Raw genomic sequence first — 20967 nt, 5'->3', positions numbered from 1 at the left:
CACTTTGCACTGCTGGAGTGGTGAAACAGGGCTGGAGTAGGAGTTACACTGATTTATATCTGATGTAAATGAGAGACAAATCATGACCAGTGAGAAGTAACCTCCTATCCCTTCTCCCCATATTTCCAACCTGATCTCAGTTTGCAATCTGGTTTGAAGCTGTTCTTATCGCATCCCTACCAATTCATACAGAGCAAGAAAAGACTCATTAATTTTATTTCTCATTTGCTTTGTGACAATCACTAATCATTCGCAATGAATAAAAAGGCACACTCTGCGGCTGGATGGCACCAGCCCACCACACCAAAGCAAAATAATCATGGAACTACCTATCCTGTTAATTACTAGTCCTAGAATGAAATGCTTGGGAGAGCATCTCCCAAAGGGGAACAGTGCAGATGAATAAAACACTCTCATCCTGCCAGATTAACACAGGCACACTTTGGAGTCAATGAAGATGTTCCAGATACAGGCATGGAATCTCTGGTCTGCAGTGAATTTCAAAAGCATTCAATATCTATGTGCCAGTAACCTGATATTTCAGTAAGTACCACTCTGCAGTTAATTGCCTTCTTCCCATTAGTTAATACTGTGACCCTATTTCTAGGAACATGTGAAAGGTTCAATTCTGCAACACTTTGGGTGTGTTTACACTTGAGCATCAGGTAAAATTTCCAGTTTGGGCAGGCAGACCCATGCTAGCTTTGATCGAGCTACTGTGCTAAAAAGCAGTTTCTCCTCTCTTGGTTTTCACACCTCAACTGCTAGAAGAGGGCCTTATCCTCCCTGATTTGAACTAACCTCGTTATCTCTAGCCTGCTTCTTGCTTGCATATATATACCTGCCCCTGGAAATTTTCACTACATGCATCCGATGAAGTGGGTATTCACCCCCGAAAGCTCATGCTCCAATACATCTGTTAGTCTATAAGGTGCCACAGGACTCTTTGCTGCAATAGCAATGTAGTGGCAGCTGCACGGGTGGCCCTGAGCATCTACCTTGGCTATTAGCTAGGATTGTACTCAGGGTGGGTGGCTATTTACAGCTCACTAGCTTTATCAAAGTTGGAAATTACTCCTCCATCTCCAGTCTAAACATACCTTTAAGGTATGTCTCTACACTGCACAATTAGGGGTGTTCTCAGCTCAGGTTAGCTAAACCATGTTAGCTAACTTGGATTAAAACAGCAGTGAAGACCCAGCAACTTGACTCCTAACTCAGGTTAGGTGCACAGGTTAAAGCCTACAGAGGAACCTTCAGTTGGACTCAAACCATTAACCCAAGTTACAAGCCAAGTTGTCATATTTTGACTACTATGTTAAACCAAGTTAGCTAACAAAGGTTAGCTAACTTGAATTAAGAATACCCCTAATTTTTCAGGGTAGCCGTACCATTATACCTGTTGGATTATTTCTGAGAGCAGTCTCTAAAATGCAAAGTTACTACATGAGTGTGTTTGTGTTTGCAACAATTCCATTTTCTGACAGCTTCCAAGGTTCCTAAGTTTGTTAGTGTTCAGCAATAACAAAACCTTTCCAGTGTTTTCACAAAATGCATTGTGTTGGAATGTCTAGTTTTGGATTAGAAAGATCAGGTTTTGGATTCTGGTCTTTCTCTCTTGTACCAGGAGTGACCGGAGAGCCCTGTTCCTCAAAATCCTTCCAGGTGAAATCATTGGCAACACCTATACATCTCTGCAAACCGGCTTTGACAAAACACCGTATTTTGATGACATTTCATTGAGTAAAAAATGTTCCAATTAGCTATAGTTTGTTGAATTATGCCCCATACATGTAAAATTATTCCTAAGCATCGATGGTGTTACAATTGGGCTCAAAAATTGGGCCAGAGCATGTTGTTGTTGTTATTATTTATTAATTTATTTAGCTGGTATGAGAGAAGTAGCAATTTTCTCATTGAAATCACTGGTGGGGATCTGCTAAAAACTGATTCTCTGTCTTAAACAAATTACGGCATCCATCCTGAAAATATTTACCCAGGTAACTAACTCATATCAGCAATCTTTGGAAACCCCAGGAACAGATTTTAAAAGGTGCAGATAGGCAATCAGATAACGCATGTAAATAAAATCAAGGATAAGAATAAGAACCTGATTCATGCAGGACATCTGCACATCATAGTTAAAGTTATTTGGGTGTTATAACTGTGCATTTCCATGCCTGAACATTTTTGCATTCCTTTTAAGTGTAATCTTAATTTCCTAGTGTAATTTACTTAGTTTGCAATGCTTTTTGGGGGGATCATTATAATGTACCTGTAATTCTTCTGCCCTGAAATTACTGGTATAGTGTCTGAATCATAATTCCATATTAAGTTATTATTATTTCAAATATATTTTGAAAAAGTGAGAAAATCTGCACTTTCTCTCATCTTTATAATCATAATCATGAGAGGTTGAAACGATCAACCTGCTTCCACTGTTTTTTGACCAGTGTAATTCCAATGACTTCTCTGAAGTTTCTAATGATTTACATAATTGTAAACGAGGAGACACAAGCCATATACTTGGTCTGAGGCCAGAACCTGAGCTGGTAGAAACCAGTGTAGCTTCACTGGAATCAATGGGCCAGATCTCCAGCTGACATATGTCTGCCAGAGCCCCTCAGGAATCAGTGAACCAGATGGTTCATTCATTACAGTGAATGAAACTACACCAGTGTGAACCAGGTGAACATTGCGCACAGCATATTCAAACACACCACACACAACCTCCAGCCACATCTTTATTGCTGACATTTGAAACAAAGAGAGAACATATAGAGGAAGAGGTGGAGGAGAGAAGACATTTTTCAGCCATAACTCTGCTTATCAAAATGACATTACCACAGCAAACCAAACTCAGCTTTTTAATACAGCTGTGCAAAACAGAATGAACCCCATTCCCTTCAGTGTGAAGTGTGGTCAGAATCTGCCCGGTACAAAGTGGGTGCAGAATGCGACCTCTCTTAGATAGGTGTGAATGTCTGAACTAGGTAACATGGAGGAGGCAGCCAGGTTCCTCCACAGGAACAGATTGAATGAGCTGGGTTTGGAGTAAGTAGTTCTGCATGCCCCACCTTGCCTATATGGAAAGTGGAGGTGGAGTTCACCATGGTTCCTGTCTTCAGCGGTCAAGTAGACACCTGGGTTGTCTCTTTCCCTATAACCATTCAAGGCCCAAAGAATACTTGACTAGAAATTGTATAGGCCAATCTCATATAATTTGGTGCCTGACTTTTGGGTGCCAAGATACCATGTTGATAAATGAGAAGGAGAAAAAGAGATAAAGAGATGGTGTATGAAGATAGATGGTGGTGAAGTGGTGCTGGTCTCAGTATATTAGAGAGACAAGGTGGGTGAGGTGATATCTTTTAATGGACCAGCTTCTGTTGGTGAAAGAGACAAGCTTTTGAGCCACACAGAGCTTTTCTTCAGGTCTGGATGGGTAGATAGATAGATATGGGGATAGACAGATAGGTTGACCATCTGTATAACGTACCAAGAAGCACATTCATGTTACTGTGGGTTCTGCGCTGGGTTCATAGTTTGACATGCTTATGAGGTCCTGGTGGGGCACTGATGAGAATTTAAAAACATCTGCTCCCTCTGCACATCTCCTCAGATCGCTCACAGACATCTGGAAGCTGCAAAGAGGCCATGCTACATGCTCCAGAAGAAGGTGAGGCAAGTTGACATTTCAAGAGAGCTTTAAACAATTCTAGCACCAGTGGAGGTGAAAAGGAATATTCTGGTCATGCCAAATTCTGTTCTGAGTTACAGCAGTGTTAATCTTTGATATCTTCATTGACACTAGTACAGTTACTCCAGATGAGCACTACTATTACTTTGCTACCTTGAATACTTCTGATTTACACCACTGCAACTCCTTTCTCTTCAGTGGACTGATTTACAACTAACCTTGACTTACAAAGAAGTGTTAATGGGCTCAGATTCTAAACTATCACTTTTATTGTGCCTCTGATTTTACTTCCTACTTGTTAGATATGTTGGGTAGGGGAGGTCAAAAAATTTCCATCAAAACCTTTTTTCAATGAAAAATTGTGATTTCAAATAAACAAACAAGCAAAAACCCCACCACCAACCATTTCCCGCAGAATGCGTTTGCCTTCCACAAAAACAAATTTATTTATTTATTTATTTTTTACAGAAAATTTGATTTTTTTTCAGGTGTTTGATTAAAAGCAAAAACAGTTTTGCTGAAAATTTAGATGAAAACTAAAAATGTTCTTTTCAGCTAATCTTTCCATGATTTAAATAAAAACCAACAACCTTGACAAGGTCTAATTTTAGGATTGACTCTACAGTCCCTACTGATGTGGAGTTGCATTTAAGCTTCTAATCCTATTGATTTAATAGGGCAGTTTTCCTAGGTTTGTTGGATGAACCAAAAACTCAAAAACAATAAAATCAGTTTGGGTCACTGAAATTAAAAACTGGACAAAAAATGTTTCCTGTTAGCAGAACTGTTTTGTTTAACCAGAAAACAAAATCATTTTGCTTTCTGATTTTTTTTTCAATTCCCTTTATTAGTATTACATTTAGGCAACTGAAAAAAATGAAACATTTCAAAATAAAAAATCAAAACACTTTGTTTTAAAAATGTCAGAATGAAATGTTTCAATTTTTCTCTCTCTCTTTGTCTCTCAAAGATATATATTTGGCAGAAACTATTTGCCAAATTCTATTTGGATTTGCAAATAGTTCTGTTGACCCCAAACTGCATTTTTCAGTGAATAAACTCTTCATCTGAAAAATGTTGTCCCGCTCTACTCATGAGCGTGTGCTACTCAATGTTAGTGAGGCTTTAACTGAGGACTTTGGAATCATTGGTCCAAATCATCAACTGGGGCAAATCAGTCAATCCACTGATTTCAGCTGATACCTCACGGTGCCCATCTCAAATGAAAATAGAAGCTTGGCCACTTTTGCATAAAAGAGGAGGAAGGACGATCCAGTGGTTAGAACTCTGGCTTGACAGTGGGGAACATGGATTCAGTTCACTCTTCTACCACAGATTCCCTGTGTGACCTTGGCCTGGTGCATTAGAGCCTGATTTTCCAAGGTACTTAGGCTCCCAATGATGCCGATAGGTAGCTAATTGGATTTTCAAATATGACTAAAAAGATTATGTACCAAACTCCCATTGGTTGCACTGGGAGGTGAGTGTCTAACCTGCTCAGGAATTGTTGAAAATCCAAAATGGGCCCCTATTTGGATCTTTGAGGCACACAGAGACTAGGGACAGGTTTTTAAATGGGTTTAGGTGCTTAAAGGATCAGACACTTGGGCCCCTCATTTACTCATAGACTCATAGACTTTAAGGTCAGAAGGGACCATTATGATCATCTAGTCTGACCTCCTGCACAATGCAGACCACAGAAATTCACCCATCCACTTCTATAGCAAACCCCTAGCCTATGTCTGAGTTATTGAAGTCCCCAAATTGCAGTTTGAAGACCTCAAGCTGCAGAGAATACTCCAGCAAGCGACCCGTGCCTCATGCTGCAGAGGAAGGCGAAAAACCTCCAGGGCCTCCGCCAATCTGCCCTGGAGGAAAATTCCTTCCCGACCCCAAATATGGCCATCAGTTAAACCCTGAGCATGTGGGCAAAACTTACCAGCCAGCACCCAGGAAAGAATTCTCTGTAGTAACTCAGATCCCAACCCATCTAACATCCCATCACAGACCACTGGGCATACTTACCTGCTGATAATCAAAGATCAATTGCCAAATTAATTGCCAAAATTAGGCTATCCCATCATACCATCCCCTCCATAAACTTATCAAGCTTAGTCTTGAAGCCAGATATGTCTTTTGCCCCCACTACTCCCCTTGGAAGGCTGTTCCAGAACTTCACTCCTCTAATGGTTAGAAACCTTCGTCTAATTTCAAGTCTAAACTTCCTAGTGTCCAGTTTATAACCATTTGTTCTTGTGTCCACATTGTTACTAAGCTTAACTAATTCCTCTCCCTCCCTAATATTAATCCCTCTGATATATTTATAAAGAGCAATCATATTCCCCCTCAACCTTCTTTTGGTTAGGCTAAACAAGCCAAGCTCTTTCAGTCTCCTTTCATAAGACAGGTTTTCCATTCCTCGGATCATCCTAGTAGCCCGTCTCTGAACCTGTTCCAGTTTGAATTCATCCTTCTTAAACATGGGAGACCAGAACAGCACACAGTATTCCAGATGAGGTCTCACCAGTGCCTTATATAACGGTACTAATACCTCCTTATCTTTGCTGGAAATACCTCGCCTGATGCATCCTAAAACCGCATTAGCTTTTTTAACGGTCATATCACATTGGCGGCTCATAGTCATCCTGTGATCAACCAGGACTCCGAGGTCCTTCTCCTCCTCTGTTACTTCCAACTGATGTGTCCCCAATTTATAACTAAAATTCTTGTTATTAATCCCTAAATGCATGACCTTGCACTTTTCACTATTAAATTTCATTCTATTACTATTACTCCAGTTTACAAGGTCATCCAGATCTTCCTGTATGATATCTCGGTCATTCTCTGTGTTAGCAATACCTCCCAGCTTTGTGTCATCCGCAAACTTTATTAGCACATTCCCGCTTTTTCTGCCAAGGTCAGTAATAAAAAGGTTAAATAAAATTGGTCCCAAAACTGATCCCTGAGGAACTCCACTAGTAACCTCCTTCCAGCCTGACAGTTCACCTTTCAGTATGACCCGTTGTAGTCTCCCTTTTAACCAGTTCCTTATCTACCTTTCAATTTTCATATTGATCCCCATCTTTTCCAATTTAACTAACAATTCCCCATGTGGAACCGTGTCAAATGCCTTACTGAAATCGAGGTAAATTAGATCCACTGCATTTCCTTTGTCTAAAAAATCTGTTACTTTTCTCAAAGAAGGAGATCAGGTTGGTTTGGCATGATCTACCTTTTGTGAAATCATGTTGTATTTTGTCCCAATTACCATTGACCTCAATGTCCTTAACTACCCTCTCCTTCAAAAATTTTTCCAAGACCTTACATACTACAGATGTCAAACTAACAGGCCTATAGTTACTCAGATCACTTTTTTTTCCTTTCTTAAAAATAGGAACTATGTTAGCAATTCTCCAGTCGTACGGTACAACCCCTGAGTTTACCGATTCATTAAAAATTTTTGCTAATGGGCTTGCAATTTCATGTGCCAGTTCCTTTAATATTCTTGGATGAAGATTATCTGGGCCCTCCGATTTAGTCCCATTAAGCTGTTCGAGTTTGGCTTCTACCTCGGATGTGGTAATATCTACCTTCATATCCTCATTCCCAATTGTCATCCTTCCATTATCCCTAAGCTCCTCATTAGCCTTATTAAAGACCGAGGCAAAGTATTTATTTAGATATTGGGCCATGCCTAGATTATCTTTAACCTCCACTCCATCCTCAGTGTTTAGCAGTCCGACTTCTTCTTTCTTTGTTTTCTTCTTATTTATATGGCTATAGAACCTTTTACTATTGGTTTTAATTTCCAACTCTACATGGCTTTTAGCCTTTCTCACTTCATCCCTACATGTTCTGACCTCAATAAGGTAGCTTTCCTTGCTAATCCCGCCCATCTTCCACTCCCTGTAGGCTTTCTGCTTTTTCTTAATCACCTCTCTGAGATGCTTGCTCATCCAGCTTGGTCTACAACTCCTGCCTATGATTTTTTCCCCTTTCTTGGGATGCAGGCTTCTGATAGTTTCTGCAACTTTGACTTGAAGTAATTCCAGGCCTCCTCTGCCTTTAGATCCATAAGTTCTTCAGTCCAATCCACTTGCATAACTAATTTCCTTAATTCTTTAAAGTTAGCCCTTTTGAAATAAAAAACCCTAGTCCCAGATGTATTTTTGTTTATCCTTCCATCTAGTTTGAACTGAATTAACTCATGATCACTCGAACCAAGGTTGTCCCCTACAACCATTTCTTCTATGAGGTCCTCACTACTCACCAAAACCAAATCTAAAATGGCATCCCCCCTTGTTGGCTCTTCAACTACTTGATGAAAAAATCCATCAGCTATCACATCCAGAAAAATCTGAGCCCTATTACTACTACTAGCACTTGTCCTCCAGTCTATATCTTGGAAGTTAAAGTCTCCCATGATCACACAATTCCCATTAGTGTTTACTTCATTAAAAACATTAAAGAGGTCTCTATCCATCTCCAAATCAGATCCCGGCAGCCTGTAGCACACCCCAAGCACTATCTCAGGGGAGGCTGTAGTAGCTTTCTTTCCCAATGTGATTTTTGTCCAGACAGACTCTGTCTTATCCATTCCATCCCTTCTTATTTCTTTACAGTTAATCTCTTCATTGATATACAATGCTACTCCACCACCTTTGCCTTTATTTCTGTCTTTCCTAAACAGCACATAGCCTTCAATACCTGTACTCCAGTCATGACTACTATTCCACCATGTTTCTGTTATCCCTATAATATCCAGTTTCACTTCCTGCACCAGTAGCTCTAGTTCCTCCATTTTGTTTCCTAGGCTCCTCGCATTAGTGTACAGACAGCTTAATTTTTGCCGTTTGGCTTCACTGACATTCTTTATCTGGTTAGGCACAGATTCTACCAGGGCCGGCTCTAGACCCCAGCACGCGCGTGGGGCGGCATTTTGCCGGCAGGGCGGCAGGCAGGTTTGGCGGACCTTCCGCAGTCATGCCTGCGGGAGGTCCACCGGAGCCGGGGGACAAGCGGACCTCCCACAGGCATGACTGCGGAGGGTCCGTTGGTCCCGCGGCTCGGGTGGACCTCCCGCAGGCATGACTGCAGATGCTCCACTGGAGCCGCAGGACCACCGGACCCTCCGCAGGCATGTCTGCAGGGGATCCCCTGGAGCCGCGGGACCGCGAACGGCAGCGCGAGCGGCGCAGTGCACCGCCCTTCTTGGGGCGGCGGAATTAGTAGAGCTGCCCCTGCATTCTACCACCAGTATCACCTATTAGACTGGTATCTATACTACCTTTCCTCCTTATGTCCATTCTTCTGCTCATAGCTGTATCCTCTCTTACTTTGTTTTCTTCCCTCTCGGTGTTAAATTCCGGCATGGAGATTACCTGGACATCTCCCAACCATCTCCCCCAAATTCATAGTTTAAAGCTCTCTTAATCAGTTGGGCGAGCCTCCATCCTAGAAGTCTATTTCCCTCCTTACTCAGGTGAAGTCCATCCCAAGAGAATGGGCTTCCCAGTGGCCGTACATCCCAAAGCCCTCCTTTTAGCACCACTGCCTGAGCCATCTGTTGATCGCCATAATCTTGTCACATCTTTGTTGCCCTTCTCTAGGAACAGGCAGAATCCCACTGAAGATCACCTGAGCCTTGATTTCCTTAAGCGTCTTCCCCAGCCTGGCATCGTCTCCCTTGATACGTTCCAGCGAGAACATAGTCGTATCATTCGTTCCCACATGAAGGGTAATCAACAGATTCTTTCCCACTCCCATTAAGATCCTTTTCAGCCTCAGGTCCACATCCCGTCTCTTAGCACCCGGCAGACAGCACACCCTTCTGTTCTCCGGATCAGCTCTAGTTACAGGCTTGTCTAGTCTTCTCAGTAAGGAGTCCCCAATCACGTAGACCTGCCTTTTCCTGGTGACAGTATGATTCTCTGGTCTATCCCCTGTTCCCTCTGGCTGCAAGTCCTCTTGATTCTTGTTCGCCCTTGCAATCCTCCGCAACCCATCCTGTATTCTCCTGGGGCTCATATTTGGTGTTGTCTCCATTGACTCTTCCCCTCTTCCTGTAGGGATAGCTGCTCTTCTCTTTTTCCTTGCCCTCTAACCTTCAGTGAACACCTGCTGTGTCCCTTCTTCATATTCCAACTCTGCAAACCTGTTCTTGAGCTCTATGTCTCCTTCACTGGCCTGTCTTTTCCTCTGCCTGGTTCTCTTAGTTACATGCTTCTACCGTCCGCTCTCCTCACCCAGCAGTCTCCCCTCATAATTCTTTGGTCCTGCTTCCATCTGCAAGTCTGAGGTACCTTGATGTACCTCTGTTTCCTCTGTCTGAGATAGATATGTAAGGTGTGTGTATCTAGAGCCAGTTGTGTTTGATCCCTTCATAGTTGTGGAAGGAGGGAAGGCTAAAGATGGTTCCTCTTCTTTCATCCCCCAGACAGGAGCTAGCCACACTTACAGTCACTGAATAAGACAACAGTTGCAGTCACCAGCCCATGCAAAAGGGGCAGGGAAGAGACTATGAACAGATTGTGCAAGCTAAATCTTTCCTCAAGACACTTTGTCCAAGAAGTGACTTGATTATTGTCTATATGAAGAGAAGATGCTACAGGTCTCATTAGCAGATAAAGTTATAACCAAATCCAATGGCTGGAAGGTGAAATAAAAAAAAAGTTCCACCTGGAAATGAGACATTAAATTTTAACTGTGGAGAGTAATTAACCATTGCAACAACTTCCTTATAGATGTGGTGGATTCTCCATGACTTGGAGTTTGAAATCAAGAACGATGTCTTTCAAATTGATATGCTCTAGGTCACCAGAATCTGGTCTGATGCTTGCTGAAGGGGATAAAATTTGACGTAGGACAATTTCTCGGTTAAACAGCATTCAGGATCTTCATTTACTATGGATAATTGAAAAGAATGGGAAACGTGCACCTCATGCAGCCTCGTGTCTTTATTTATTTAATTTTTCCTCAGGACTGAGTGTATCAGAGAAATGACCACATGGAATCACATCTCGGTGACCCATTTCATCCTCCTGGGATTTGCTGACCACCCTGAGCTGAGCTGGGGGCTATTTGTGGTGTTTCTGTCTTGTTATCTCATTGCTCTGACTGGGAACCTTCTCATTATCTTTGTCACTTTGGCCGACACTGCCCTTCACACCCCCATGTATTTCTTCCTCTGGAACTTATCCTTCCTGGAAATCTCTTACATCTCAGTCACCTTGCCCAAGATACTGGCTACCCTCCTCTCAGAGGATAGAACCATCTCCTTCCTCGGCTGTGCAACACAGATGTATTTCCTTTTTTTCCCAGGAGGGACGGAATGTTACCTCCTTGCTGTGATGTCCTATGACCGATACATTGCTATATGCCACCCACTGCGTTACCTGGTCCTTATGAACAGGAGAGTCTGTATAGGGCTTGCGGCTGCTTCCTGGCTTACCAACTTCCTGGTGTTAATGGGTTACATTGCGGCCATATTCACCCTACCCTTCTGTGGCTCTAATGAAATCAACCATTTCTTCTGTGATATTCCCACGGTGATGAAACTGGCCTGCGGGGACACTCACATGACTGAAATCGCCATTCTCCTGGTTGCCCTCTTCTTTGTCCTGCTGCCGTTCACACTCATCCTTGCTTCTTACGTTTGTATCATCTCAACCATCCTGAAGATGCCTTCAGCTGAGGGCAGGCAGAAAACCTTCTCCACCTGCTCCTTGCACCTCCTGGTGGTGACTCTGTTCTATGGGACAGCCTGCACCACGTACCTGAAACCCAAATCCAGCCACTCGCCAAATAGTGACAAACTCATTGCTCTGCTGTACTCTGTCGTGACCCCCATGCTAAACCCCATTATCTACAGCTTGCGGAACAAGGAGGTGACAGGGGCACTCCGAAGATTAACTGAAAAAAATGTACTCAGGCACCAAGATTTTCTACTGCATTTATGGAAGCTTTGCTATTTTTGTAAAATTAGAAAGGCACTGTGACTCTTCAAACCAAAAATAAAGCTGGTCAAAAATTTTTGATGAAAATTTTGTCATTGGAAAATAAAGTTCAATAAAAACTGATTTCTTTTAAATTAACAACTGTGGGTATTCCCCTCACTTTCCCCCAATTTCTCACTGTGTCTCAGCTGGCAAAAGCCAGAAAACAATTAGACTATGGAGGGGAAAAAAACCTACTTTCTTACACCTCTGTCTGTTGAAAATAGTTGAAGTGTGACTTTCAGCATTTGACCTCAAAAGTATCACTTTCTACACTTATGTCTGTTTCTCATACGTTCTTATTTCTCATCTGTTTTCATTTTGAAAACAGCAAGGAAGAGTGGGAAAAGTGCGGGGGAGGGAAACAAAACAAACAAAAAAACCCTGTTTTTCTCCCTTGAATAATTTTCCCACAGGAAAACAGGGATTTCCAAATGGAAAACTTTTGATAGGGGATTTTTCCAGAGAAAACTGCAAAGAGAGTACACAGTATGTGTAAGGATGACAGAATCTGACCCCATGGTTGAGATTTTCAAAGGAACTTAAAAAAATTGCTTTCCAAAACCTGAAACATTGAGGCCAAATACAAAATACTTCAGCCAAAACCAAAAAATGTTTTGATTTGGAAATGCTGCTGCAGCACCTCACTAGAGGTGTATGTTGGGTGACTGAGACTCATTGTTCTCTGTAGGCTCCCAGGTTGGATTGCATCATGGGGTCCCTCTTGGAGAGGGAGGCAGTGCATTATGAGAGAGCCTGGCAATGGTGTATCATGGGAAAAAAATTGAGCAGCACTAATCTTTTTCCATTGTGGACTTTTAGTCACTTTAACTAGCTGTGAATCATCGAGAAACTGTGATAAAGGAGGTGATCCAAAGACATTTGAAATCAACAGAGAAACTCCTGTTGACTTTAATGAGCTTTGGCTCAAGCACAAAAATGTTTCTTGCTTGGCCTCCATCAGCTACTCTCAACACCAGAACCACAGACCTGTCCCGAATGAAGGACACGTAACCACAAGTTGAAAATGTACCACAGGCCAAGCAGCTGGTGCTCAGCCATTTCCCTAGCTATGAGAACAATTCAGAGATGAGCGGACACATAAAGGAGTACATTGACAGCCTTATGATGCCGCCACTGGCTAAAGGTCACTGACTTCAGTGAGAAGAGAATGGGACAATGCACTTCCATGGCCCTCTCAACATCATATCTGAAGACGCATTATATTTTGGCTTAGAAAATTTAGGTAAATGTTGGTAAATGTTGATTTCACCACACCCCCCCCAAAAATAAAAATATCTCCATCGATGATTATCAAAATGTACAGCTAGGCAAAATAGGAGAAATGCTGCTTGAGAACTTATTAGAGTTTGTTTTAAGGCTATTCACTTTGTATATTTTGAGATGTGATGTCAAAAATTGAGTTTTAATGGTTATAAAGCTTTATATTTTGGAATCTGTCTCTGTTGTCATTAAATAGTTATGGTTGGACCCTCACCCATTATTGTCTACCCCTCCCCAACATCATTTTCTGCAACAATGAAAATTTAAATCAATAAAATCAGGAAAAAAATGATTAAAGTCCATACTTTTGCATAATTATTAAAATTTAAATTGATATAAACTGGAAAAAAATGCTTAAAAATAAACATAAATATTATCTGTCAAAATCACAAAAAAAAAATCTAATTTTGCCAAGGCCTAATTACACGGAGAAGTCCTTGATTTAGAAATGGTCAAAAGTTTTCCATTAACATTTTTCTTTTGTTAGAAAGTTGGGTTTTTGAATAAAGAAAAAAATTTCATGGACAGTGTCTGCTTTCCCGCAAAACCTTTTGATTGTTTATTGAAGAGCTGAAATTTTTTCAGTCATCAACATTGCCAGTCGACATCACTTGACATTTTAAAATCAAGATTGGATGTTTTTTCCCCACTAAAAGATCTGCTCCAGTTCAAACAGGAATTAATTCAGGGACGATCTATGGCCTGTGCTATACAGGGGGTCAGGCTATATGAAGAAGGTGGTCCCTTCTGTCTTTACAATCTCAGAATACCTTTGTAAATCTAGACCTAAGCAATTTAGGTGCACAAATCCCATTGACTTTCAATGAGACATGTGCTCCTAAAGTCCTTTGGATACTTCTGAAAATCCCATCATCAGTCAGATTCAAATATCTGAGTTCTCTGTGAATTCAACCCGTATCACACAGCATCATGCTTATTAAATATGCTGAGATATCACTACTGTGGGCCACCAGCTGGGACATTCAAAAAATTAGCTCTGTACCACTCACGATGCAAGAATAACTGTTCACGATAGCTGGTCTTTGGCAGAGATTTCCAAATTTCAGTGTGGATTGAGCTCCCAACGCCCTTAGGCTCTTCTGACAATCCCACACGTATAACTCTTCACATCAAGAAGATATTGAGGAAATATTTGGCTATTTAAATTAATTTTAAAAAGAGGCAACAGGGGATAAAAGATACATTTTATTGTTTTTATCAAATGCTTCTCATGGGTTACAAGTTTTTAGACTCTTGGCTCTTCAGAATATTGGACTAGGTCAGGTCCTGTTCATACCTGGATTTGTGTTCCAATTCTCCCTCCCCCAACGCCCCGTCACCCACTTACATTGGTTTTGCACTACATTAGTGGAGTTACTCCTGGCTTACATTGGTCTAATACAGTGGTCTCCAACCTCTTTACGTCCAATATCACATTTTGAATCTAAGGGCAACCCAGAATATACCCCTCCTCTTCCCAAAAGCCCCACCCCGCTCACTCCATCCCCAGCTCTCTCCATCGCTTGCTCTCCCCCATCCTCACTCACTTTCACTGGGCTGGGGTAGGGAGTCGGGGTTTGGGAGGCGATGCAGGCTCTGGGCTGGGGGTTAGGGTGCAGGAGGGGACATGGGGTACTGGTTCCGGGAGGGAGCTCAGGGCTGGAGGTTGGGGTGCGGCCTCCCACCGGGCAGCACTTACCTCTGGTGGCTCCTGGGCAGCAGTGTAGAGTGGCTGCTGCTAAGGCAGGCTCCCTACCTACCCTAACCCCATGTTGCTCCTGGAAGGGGACAACGTGCCCCTGCAGCCCCTGGGTGGGAGGCACGTGGCTTTGCTCACTGCCCCTCCCTGCAAGCAGCGGCCCCATAGATCCCATTGACCACAGCTCCCCATTCCCAGCCAATGGGAGCTGTGGGGGCGGTACTTTCAGGAAGGAGCAGTGCACGAAAGGAGACCCCTGCCACCCCACCCTGGGGCTGTGGGGCCACGCTGGCCTCTTCCGGGAGCAGCTTGGGGCCAGAACAGGCAGGAAGCCTGTCTTAGCAGCAGCCCTGTTGTGCCACCAGAGATCACAATTGACTGGGAGCTCCTCTAGGATCAACCAGTCAGTCACAAAAGACCGGCTGGTGACCACTGCTCTAAGAGGAAGCAGAATTTCACCTACTGAGTTTAATTGAGTTACTCTGGACCAAGTTATTATTTGCACAAGAAATCTCCTTTACACCTGCCTAGCAGTAGAAAGGGGCCTTAAAACAGAAGTACCCTTAATTTGCAATCCCTTTAAACTGCCAGTGTAATTATAACCTGATCATAAATAAGATTCCATATTATTGGCCCAATTGCTGTTGGTGAAAGAGAAAGACTTTCAAGCTTACAGAGACCTGAAGAAGAGAATGAAGCTATTACCTCACCCACCTTATCTCTCTGATATCCTGGGACCAACATGGCTGCAACAATACTGTGCTCAACAATGGAAGATATCAAATTTTGTCATTTGAAATGGAAACTCCATAAAATGAAGAAAAAGGCAACCAAATTTAACAGCACCCAGACCTGAAGAAGAACTCTGTGTCACCTCAATAGCTTGTCTCTCTCACCAACAGAAGCTGGTCCAATAAAATATATCACCTCACCCATTGGGTCGGTCTAATAGCCTGGGACCGAAATGGCCACAGCAACAGTGTAAATCTCTATATTTAAGCATTTTTGAGGCCAGAATCAGGCTCCATAACTTTGGACCTGATTCTGATCACATTAATTGTAAACCAAGAGTAAGTCAACTGATGTCGCTGAAGTTTGCAATGGAGTTGCTCTGGGTTTACACTGGCATAACTCCATTGCCTTGAAAAGAAGTTGTTCTTGATTTGCACTGGTGTGCAAGTTGTTTGAATTTAATGAAGTTACTCTTGATTTTCACAGGGGTGAGTGAGAGGAGAATTGGACACATTGAGGCTGGTGAAATTACTCCTAATTTACACTAGAGGCAGAGGAGAATCAGGGCCATTGACGTTACTCCTGATTTATACAAGCATAACCAAGAGCAGACTCGGGCATGTAATCCCCAGTGGCTCACAAGAAAACACATTCACATGCTTTGAGAAGCTTTGTGTCAGTCCACCATTTTTTCTCAGTGCTGCTTTCACCTGCTGGTTCCTCAGGCTGTAGATGACAGGATTCAGCAGGGCAGGTGCCACCGTGTAGAGCAGAGAGAGCAGTTTATCCATGCCTGACGTGTAACCGGAGTTCAGTCTCAAGTACCTAAAGATAGCACTGCCGTAGAACAGGGAAACAGAGACAAGGTGGGAGAAACACGTGTGGATGGCCTTCTGTTTCCCATCCAGCGATGGGATCCTGAGGATGGCGGTGACAATGCAAATGTAAGAGGCCACGATGAGCGCGAAGGGGATGATGATGACCAGGACGTTCATTAGAACTTTTGCCACCTCATTCACGCGGGAGTCTGGGCAGAGCAGCTTCACCAGCAGCAGCACGTTGCAGAAGAAGTGGTTGATGATGTTGGAGCCGCAGAAAGGCACACTGTATATCAGAGCTGTTTGCCCAAGGGACACAGACATGCCGGTGACCCAGCATCCTGAGACCAGCAGGAGGCAGAGCCTCCTGCACATGAGGACTGGGTAGTGCAAAGGGTTGCAGATGGCTACGAAGCGGTCATAAGATATGACGGCCAGGAGGTAACACACTGTGGTGCCGAAGAATAGGAAGAAGTACATCTGGGTAGCACAGCCAGAGAAAGAGATGGTTTTCTTCTCCAAGAGAAGATTGGCCAGCATCTTGGGGATGGTGACCGAGGTGTAGCAGATCTCCAGGAAGGCCAAGTTCTGGAGGAAGAAGTACATGGGGGTGCGGAGGACCGGGTCGGACACAGTGGCGAGGATAACCAGAGCGTTCCCCATCAGGATGAGGATGTAGATAGTGAGGAAGGCGAGGAAGAGTAGGGGCTGCAGCTCAGGATGGTGAAAGAGCCCCAGGAGTGTGAATTCCATTATAATCATGTCATTTCCCCCTGTCATTTCTTTTGGACCCTCTACCTGCATGGGGATGAAATACAAGTCACCTCACCAGGGATGTCTGGAGTTCATTGGTGGATGGGCAGCAATTGAGCAAATAGAAACTAGAGTGTTCTCATCTCTAATTTCTCCTGGAGATGTTATGACAGTAAATAATAATAAATATTTATTATGTGTTTAATAGCAGTGCCTAGACACTGGGCCAGTGGCCAGAGCAAATGCTTGAGAAGCAGGAGACATGGCCTCTAGTTCTGTCTTTGCCAATGGTTTCAGCAAGTCCTTTCACTTCTCTGTGTCTCCATTCATCTGTAAAATGAGGCTAGTTCTGACCTCCTCTGTAATGCATATTGAGATTGACTAGTGGAAAATACTCTGTAAGAGCTAGATATGGTTGATATTAATAATGCGCTAGGCACTATGCAGATGCATAGTTCTTACAGTCAGAGTAGACAAGACAGGCAAAGGTTGGGAGAAAGAAGATGATATTTATACACCTATTTTACAAATGAGAAATTGAGTCAGAGAGATTATGGCTGGGGTTGTCAAAAAAGACTTTAAGGGCTAGATTTTTAAAGGTATTTAAGCACCTAGTGGGATTTTTAAAAACACCTAGGCACCTAATAATATGGGAGTTGTGTGCGTAGTTACTTTTAAAATTCTTGAATTTCCCTAAATACCTTTATAAATCTGTCTATAAATTAATTAGGCACATAATGAGCTGTGCCTCCTTTGAAAAATCTCACATCTCCTGACATCAGGTCCCCTCCTATAAAATACCATTTTTCTTTTGCATACAATGAATGTCTGAAAATGGCTTTGAAAATTTCAACCTTAATAATTAAATAAGTATTGTTAATCCATACATTTCAAAATACTTTGCTGGGTGTGTTCTTTACTAGGGTGATATGTATTGAAATAAGAGGACGCATTGTTTTAATTTTGCAGTTGGAAGAATGATGTTCACAGAGATTGCCAGAGGTCATACAGTGAATGAATTACTGTCAGTTACACTGGTGTAAATCTGGAGCCACTCTAGCAAAGTCAATGGAGATTTTGTGGATTTTTGTTAGTGGGTAAAATCTGGGCCCAAATCTCCTAAATCCCAGACTCTTACCCTCTTCGTTTTACTGCACTCCCCAGTGACATCATATGGAAATACCAAATCTCATAAAGATAACACTTGTATTCAGTGCCTCAGTGGTTCAAAGAATACAGGTACACCACTCATTAGTAACGAGCATCAAATAGACCTAGGTCACTGACCATCAGCCAGCTGGAAGCATGGGGCTGCTGCACAGTTACCAAATTAAATAACTTGGTCATAGGTTCAAAGATGTTCAGGACAAAAGAGCTCAATATGTCATCTAATCTGACTTCCTGCACAGCACAGGCTGGAGCATTTCACTCTTTACTGAGCCTGCATGGTTGCTTCTCTATTGAATCATCACAGCCTATCATCTATTGGACTTGTGTCCATATACAGAAAGAATAAACACCACCAAAACTAGCCACAGATGGAGACCTGTGAAGGGAGGGTGTTGAGTAAGCAAGCTTGGAGACTGAGTATCTGGCAATCTTTCCCAGACCTGAAGCAGACCTCTGTGTAGCTCAAAACTCTCTTTCACCAACAGAAATTGGTCCAATAAAATATATTATCTCACCCACCTTGTTGCTCTGTCTATCTGTCTAATTTTATTGTCATACATGGTCCCCTTATTAGGGTAGCATATGGGATCTGAGGGTCAGGGTTGAAGCAACCCACTCCCCAGACATGATCCAGCAAAACACTGATGCATACTCTTACCTTTAAGGACATGGGTAGTCCCATTGACTTCAATGGGAACATTTATGTGCTTAAAGTTAGGTATATGCGTAAGTGTTTTCTGGTTTGTTGTGTGTAGGAGGTGGGAGGAGAAGCGAAGAAAGATTTGATAACTAGATGACTTATTGAGGTGCCTTCCAGTACTACACTTCTATGACTCTATGATTTCCTTATGACAACCACTAGCAGTAGAAGTGTTTGAAAGCTGTGTATGTTCTTATGTTGTGTGACTGAGTGTATATGTGTGTGCATATAAGAAGAGCTTGCTTGTGGCAGAAAGTAGAAAACAACTTGTTTGGAGGATGTTTGAGTATCTTGTGTGTATTTTGTATTTCATGTTTGTGAGATATCATGTGTGTGATGGAGAACTTGTTTCAATGGTGCATTGGCTGTGCACTGGCAACTCATATCTTGCTACTGGAGTTATTGGTTAAACAAGGGATTCTCTCTCCTGGTGTATCACTCCAGCACCATTCACCTGTGCTGAACACACTGATATTGATACTCTGAAGAATTGTGCTACTTTGCTTTTAAAAGGGCCTAGATAGAAAACCAGACCAGGCAGCTGGTTGGATTCAGAAAGGGGGATTAGATAGATTGTTTACATGGAGATTTTCAAAGGCACAAATGGCAGGTGGGTGCCGGACTCCCACTGAGAATTCTATCTGTACTTTTGAAAGTCTCCCAATAGATAGATAGTTATTAAGGCCAGAGAGGACCATTATAATCCCTGACTGGTTACTGAAATATTATGAAGAGAAATATGAAGTAATATTTCTTCCTAGAATAACTGTCCAACTATCATACTTTGGAGATGAATTTTACAAAAACAAAATTTAAAATCAGGGAAAATAAATAATATATTATTTAAATCATATCACTATTATCATCCAGCATGAAGTAAGTATCTATCTATCTATCTATCCACCCACCCACCATAACTATATCTCTTTCTCCCCCTGCTCTCTAAGGTGAGAGATATGTATGGTATCTGATAGACAGATCATATTGTCCCAGTTATTCCTCTCTGCAAATAGTCATAGATATCTTGCAATATGCTTTCTTTCGCTGCGGTTCTAGGTAATCTGTTCCTGCCTCCAATATAATTCCACTTACCTTTGGAAAAAGAGTAGTTTCATGCCAGCCTTTTAAAGATTTTCAAATTGGTGTAACCATGCAGCAGTCTAAAGGGCCCTTATAAATAGAGAGATAATTTTCTTTGTGTCTAATCAAAGCCAGGAGTTTTCTGATCTTCCTCCACCCCACCCTCACCGCTGATAATTGGCCAAGTATCTTTCAATTCCATCTAGTGGCTTCAGGGACCTGATCCCCAAGGCACCTTGGACTCTTTAGGAGAATGAATTGGAACAATGTAGTGTCTAGAATCACATATTGGAGCAGGCGTCCAACTGCTTTAAATGGATGTGGCTGCATTGAACTCAGTAGGCATGACCTCCCCAGTGGGTGTAAACTGCTGCATCTCGATGGAAGCTAAAAGAGCCAATACCCAGCTGGTGTCAATCAGCACAGCTTCACTGGAGGCAATGGGGCCAGATCCCCATCTGATGTAAATGGAAATCAGTGGGCTGGGCTCTCACTTTAGAGCTATGTCAGTTTACGCCAGCTGAGGATCTGGCCCCAGGCATGCTAAAGCTGCATCTCTCCTGCCCTGCAGGTTGAATCCCATGCAGAGAAAATGTCTTCTGTTAAATCCACATGCAGGACTGTAATTGTAAGCTCTGACACATTTCCATTCCCCAGCCATGGGCTTGAATGTCGGCTGCACAAGAAGGGAGTAAATCCTACTCTGAGTTACACCAGTGTACACAGAATTGTAGACTTGCAGGACAGGAAGAGACCTCGAGAGGTCATCTTGTCCAGTCCCCTGCACTCAAGGCAGGACTAACTATTATCTAGACCATCTCTGACAGGTGTTTGTCTAACCTGCTCTTAAAAACCTCCAATGTTGGCGATTCCACAACCTCCCTGGCCAATTTATTCCAGTGCTTAACCACCCTGACAGGAAGTTTTTCCTAATGTCCAACCTAAACCTCCCTTGCTGCAATTTAAGCCCATTGCTTCTTGTCCTATCCTCAGAGGTTAAGAAGAACATTTTTTCTCCCTTCTCCTTGTAACAACCT

The 20967-nt window shown here is 42.6% G+C and overlaps 2 protein-coding genes across 2 annotated transcripts; one reads left to right on the top strand and one right to left on the bottom strand.

Annotated features, from left to right (window-relative positions):
* Positions 1-3661: 3661 nt before the first annotated feature.
* LOC123347883 (olfactory receptor 10A7-like) lies at positions 3662-11697 on the top strand. The gene is made up of 2 exons (XM_044985070.1): positions 3662-3679; positions 11021-11697. The coding sequence occupies exon 2, from the start codon at positions 11050-11052 to the stop codon at positions 11695-11697; it is 648 nt and encodes a 215-aa protein (XP_044841005.1). The 5' UTR covers positions 3662-3679; positions 11021-11049.
* Positions 11698-15996: 4299 nt separating this feature from the next.
* Positions 15997-17031, bottom strand: LOC123347881 (olfactory receptor 10C1-like). Its single transcript, XM_044985069.1, has one exon. The coding sequence runs from the start codon at positions 17029-17031 to the stop codon at positions 15997-15999; it is 1035 nt and encodes a 344-aa protein (XP_044841004.1).
* Between the last annotated feature and the right edge of the window lie 3936 nt (positions 17032-20967).

The sequence above is a fragment of the Mauremys mutica genome, chromosome 13 (assembly GCF_020497125.1).
Source record: "Mauremys mutica isolate MM-2020 ecotype Southern chromosome 13, ASM2049712v1, whole genome shotgun sequence".
Classification (NCBI taxonomy): Eukaryota; Metazoa; Chordata; order Testudines; family Geoemydidae; genus Mauremys; species Mauremys mutica.
Note: the sequence above shows the minus strand (reverse complement) of the source record. Positions and strands in the feature narration are given on the sequence as shown.

Coding starts and splice junctions, on each gene's coding strand:
- LOC123347883 (XM_044985070.1), top strand. CDS start 11,050: ATGTCCTATGACCGATACATTGCTATATGCCACCCACTGCGTTACCTG.
- LOC123347881 (XM_044985069.1), bottom strand. CDS start 17,031: ATGCAGGTAGAGGGTCCAAAAGAAATGACAGGGGGAAATGACATGATT.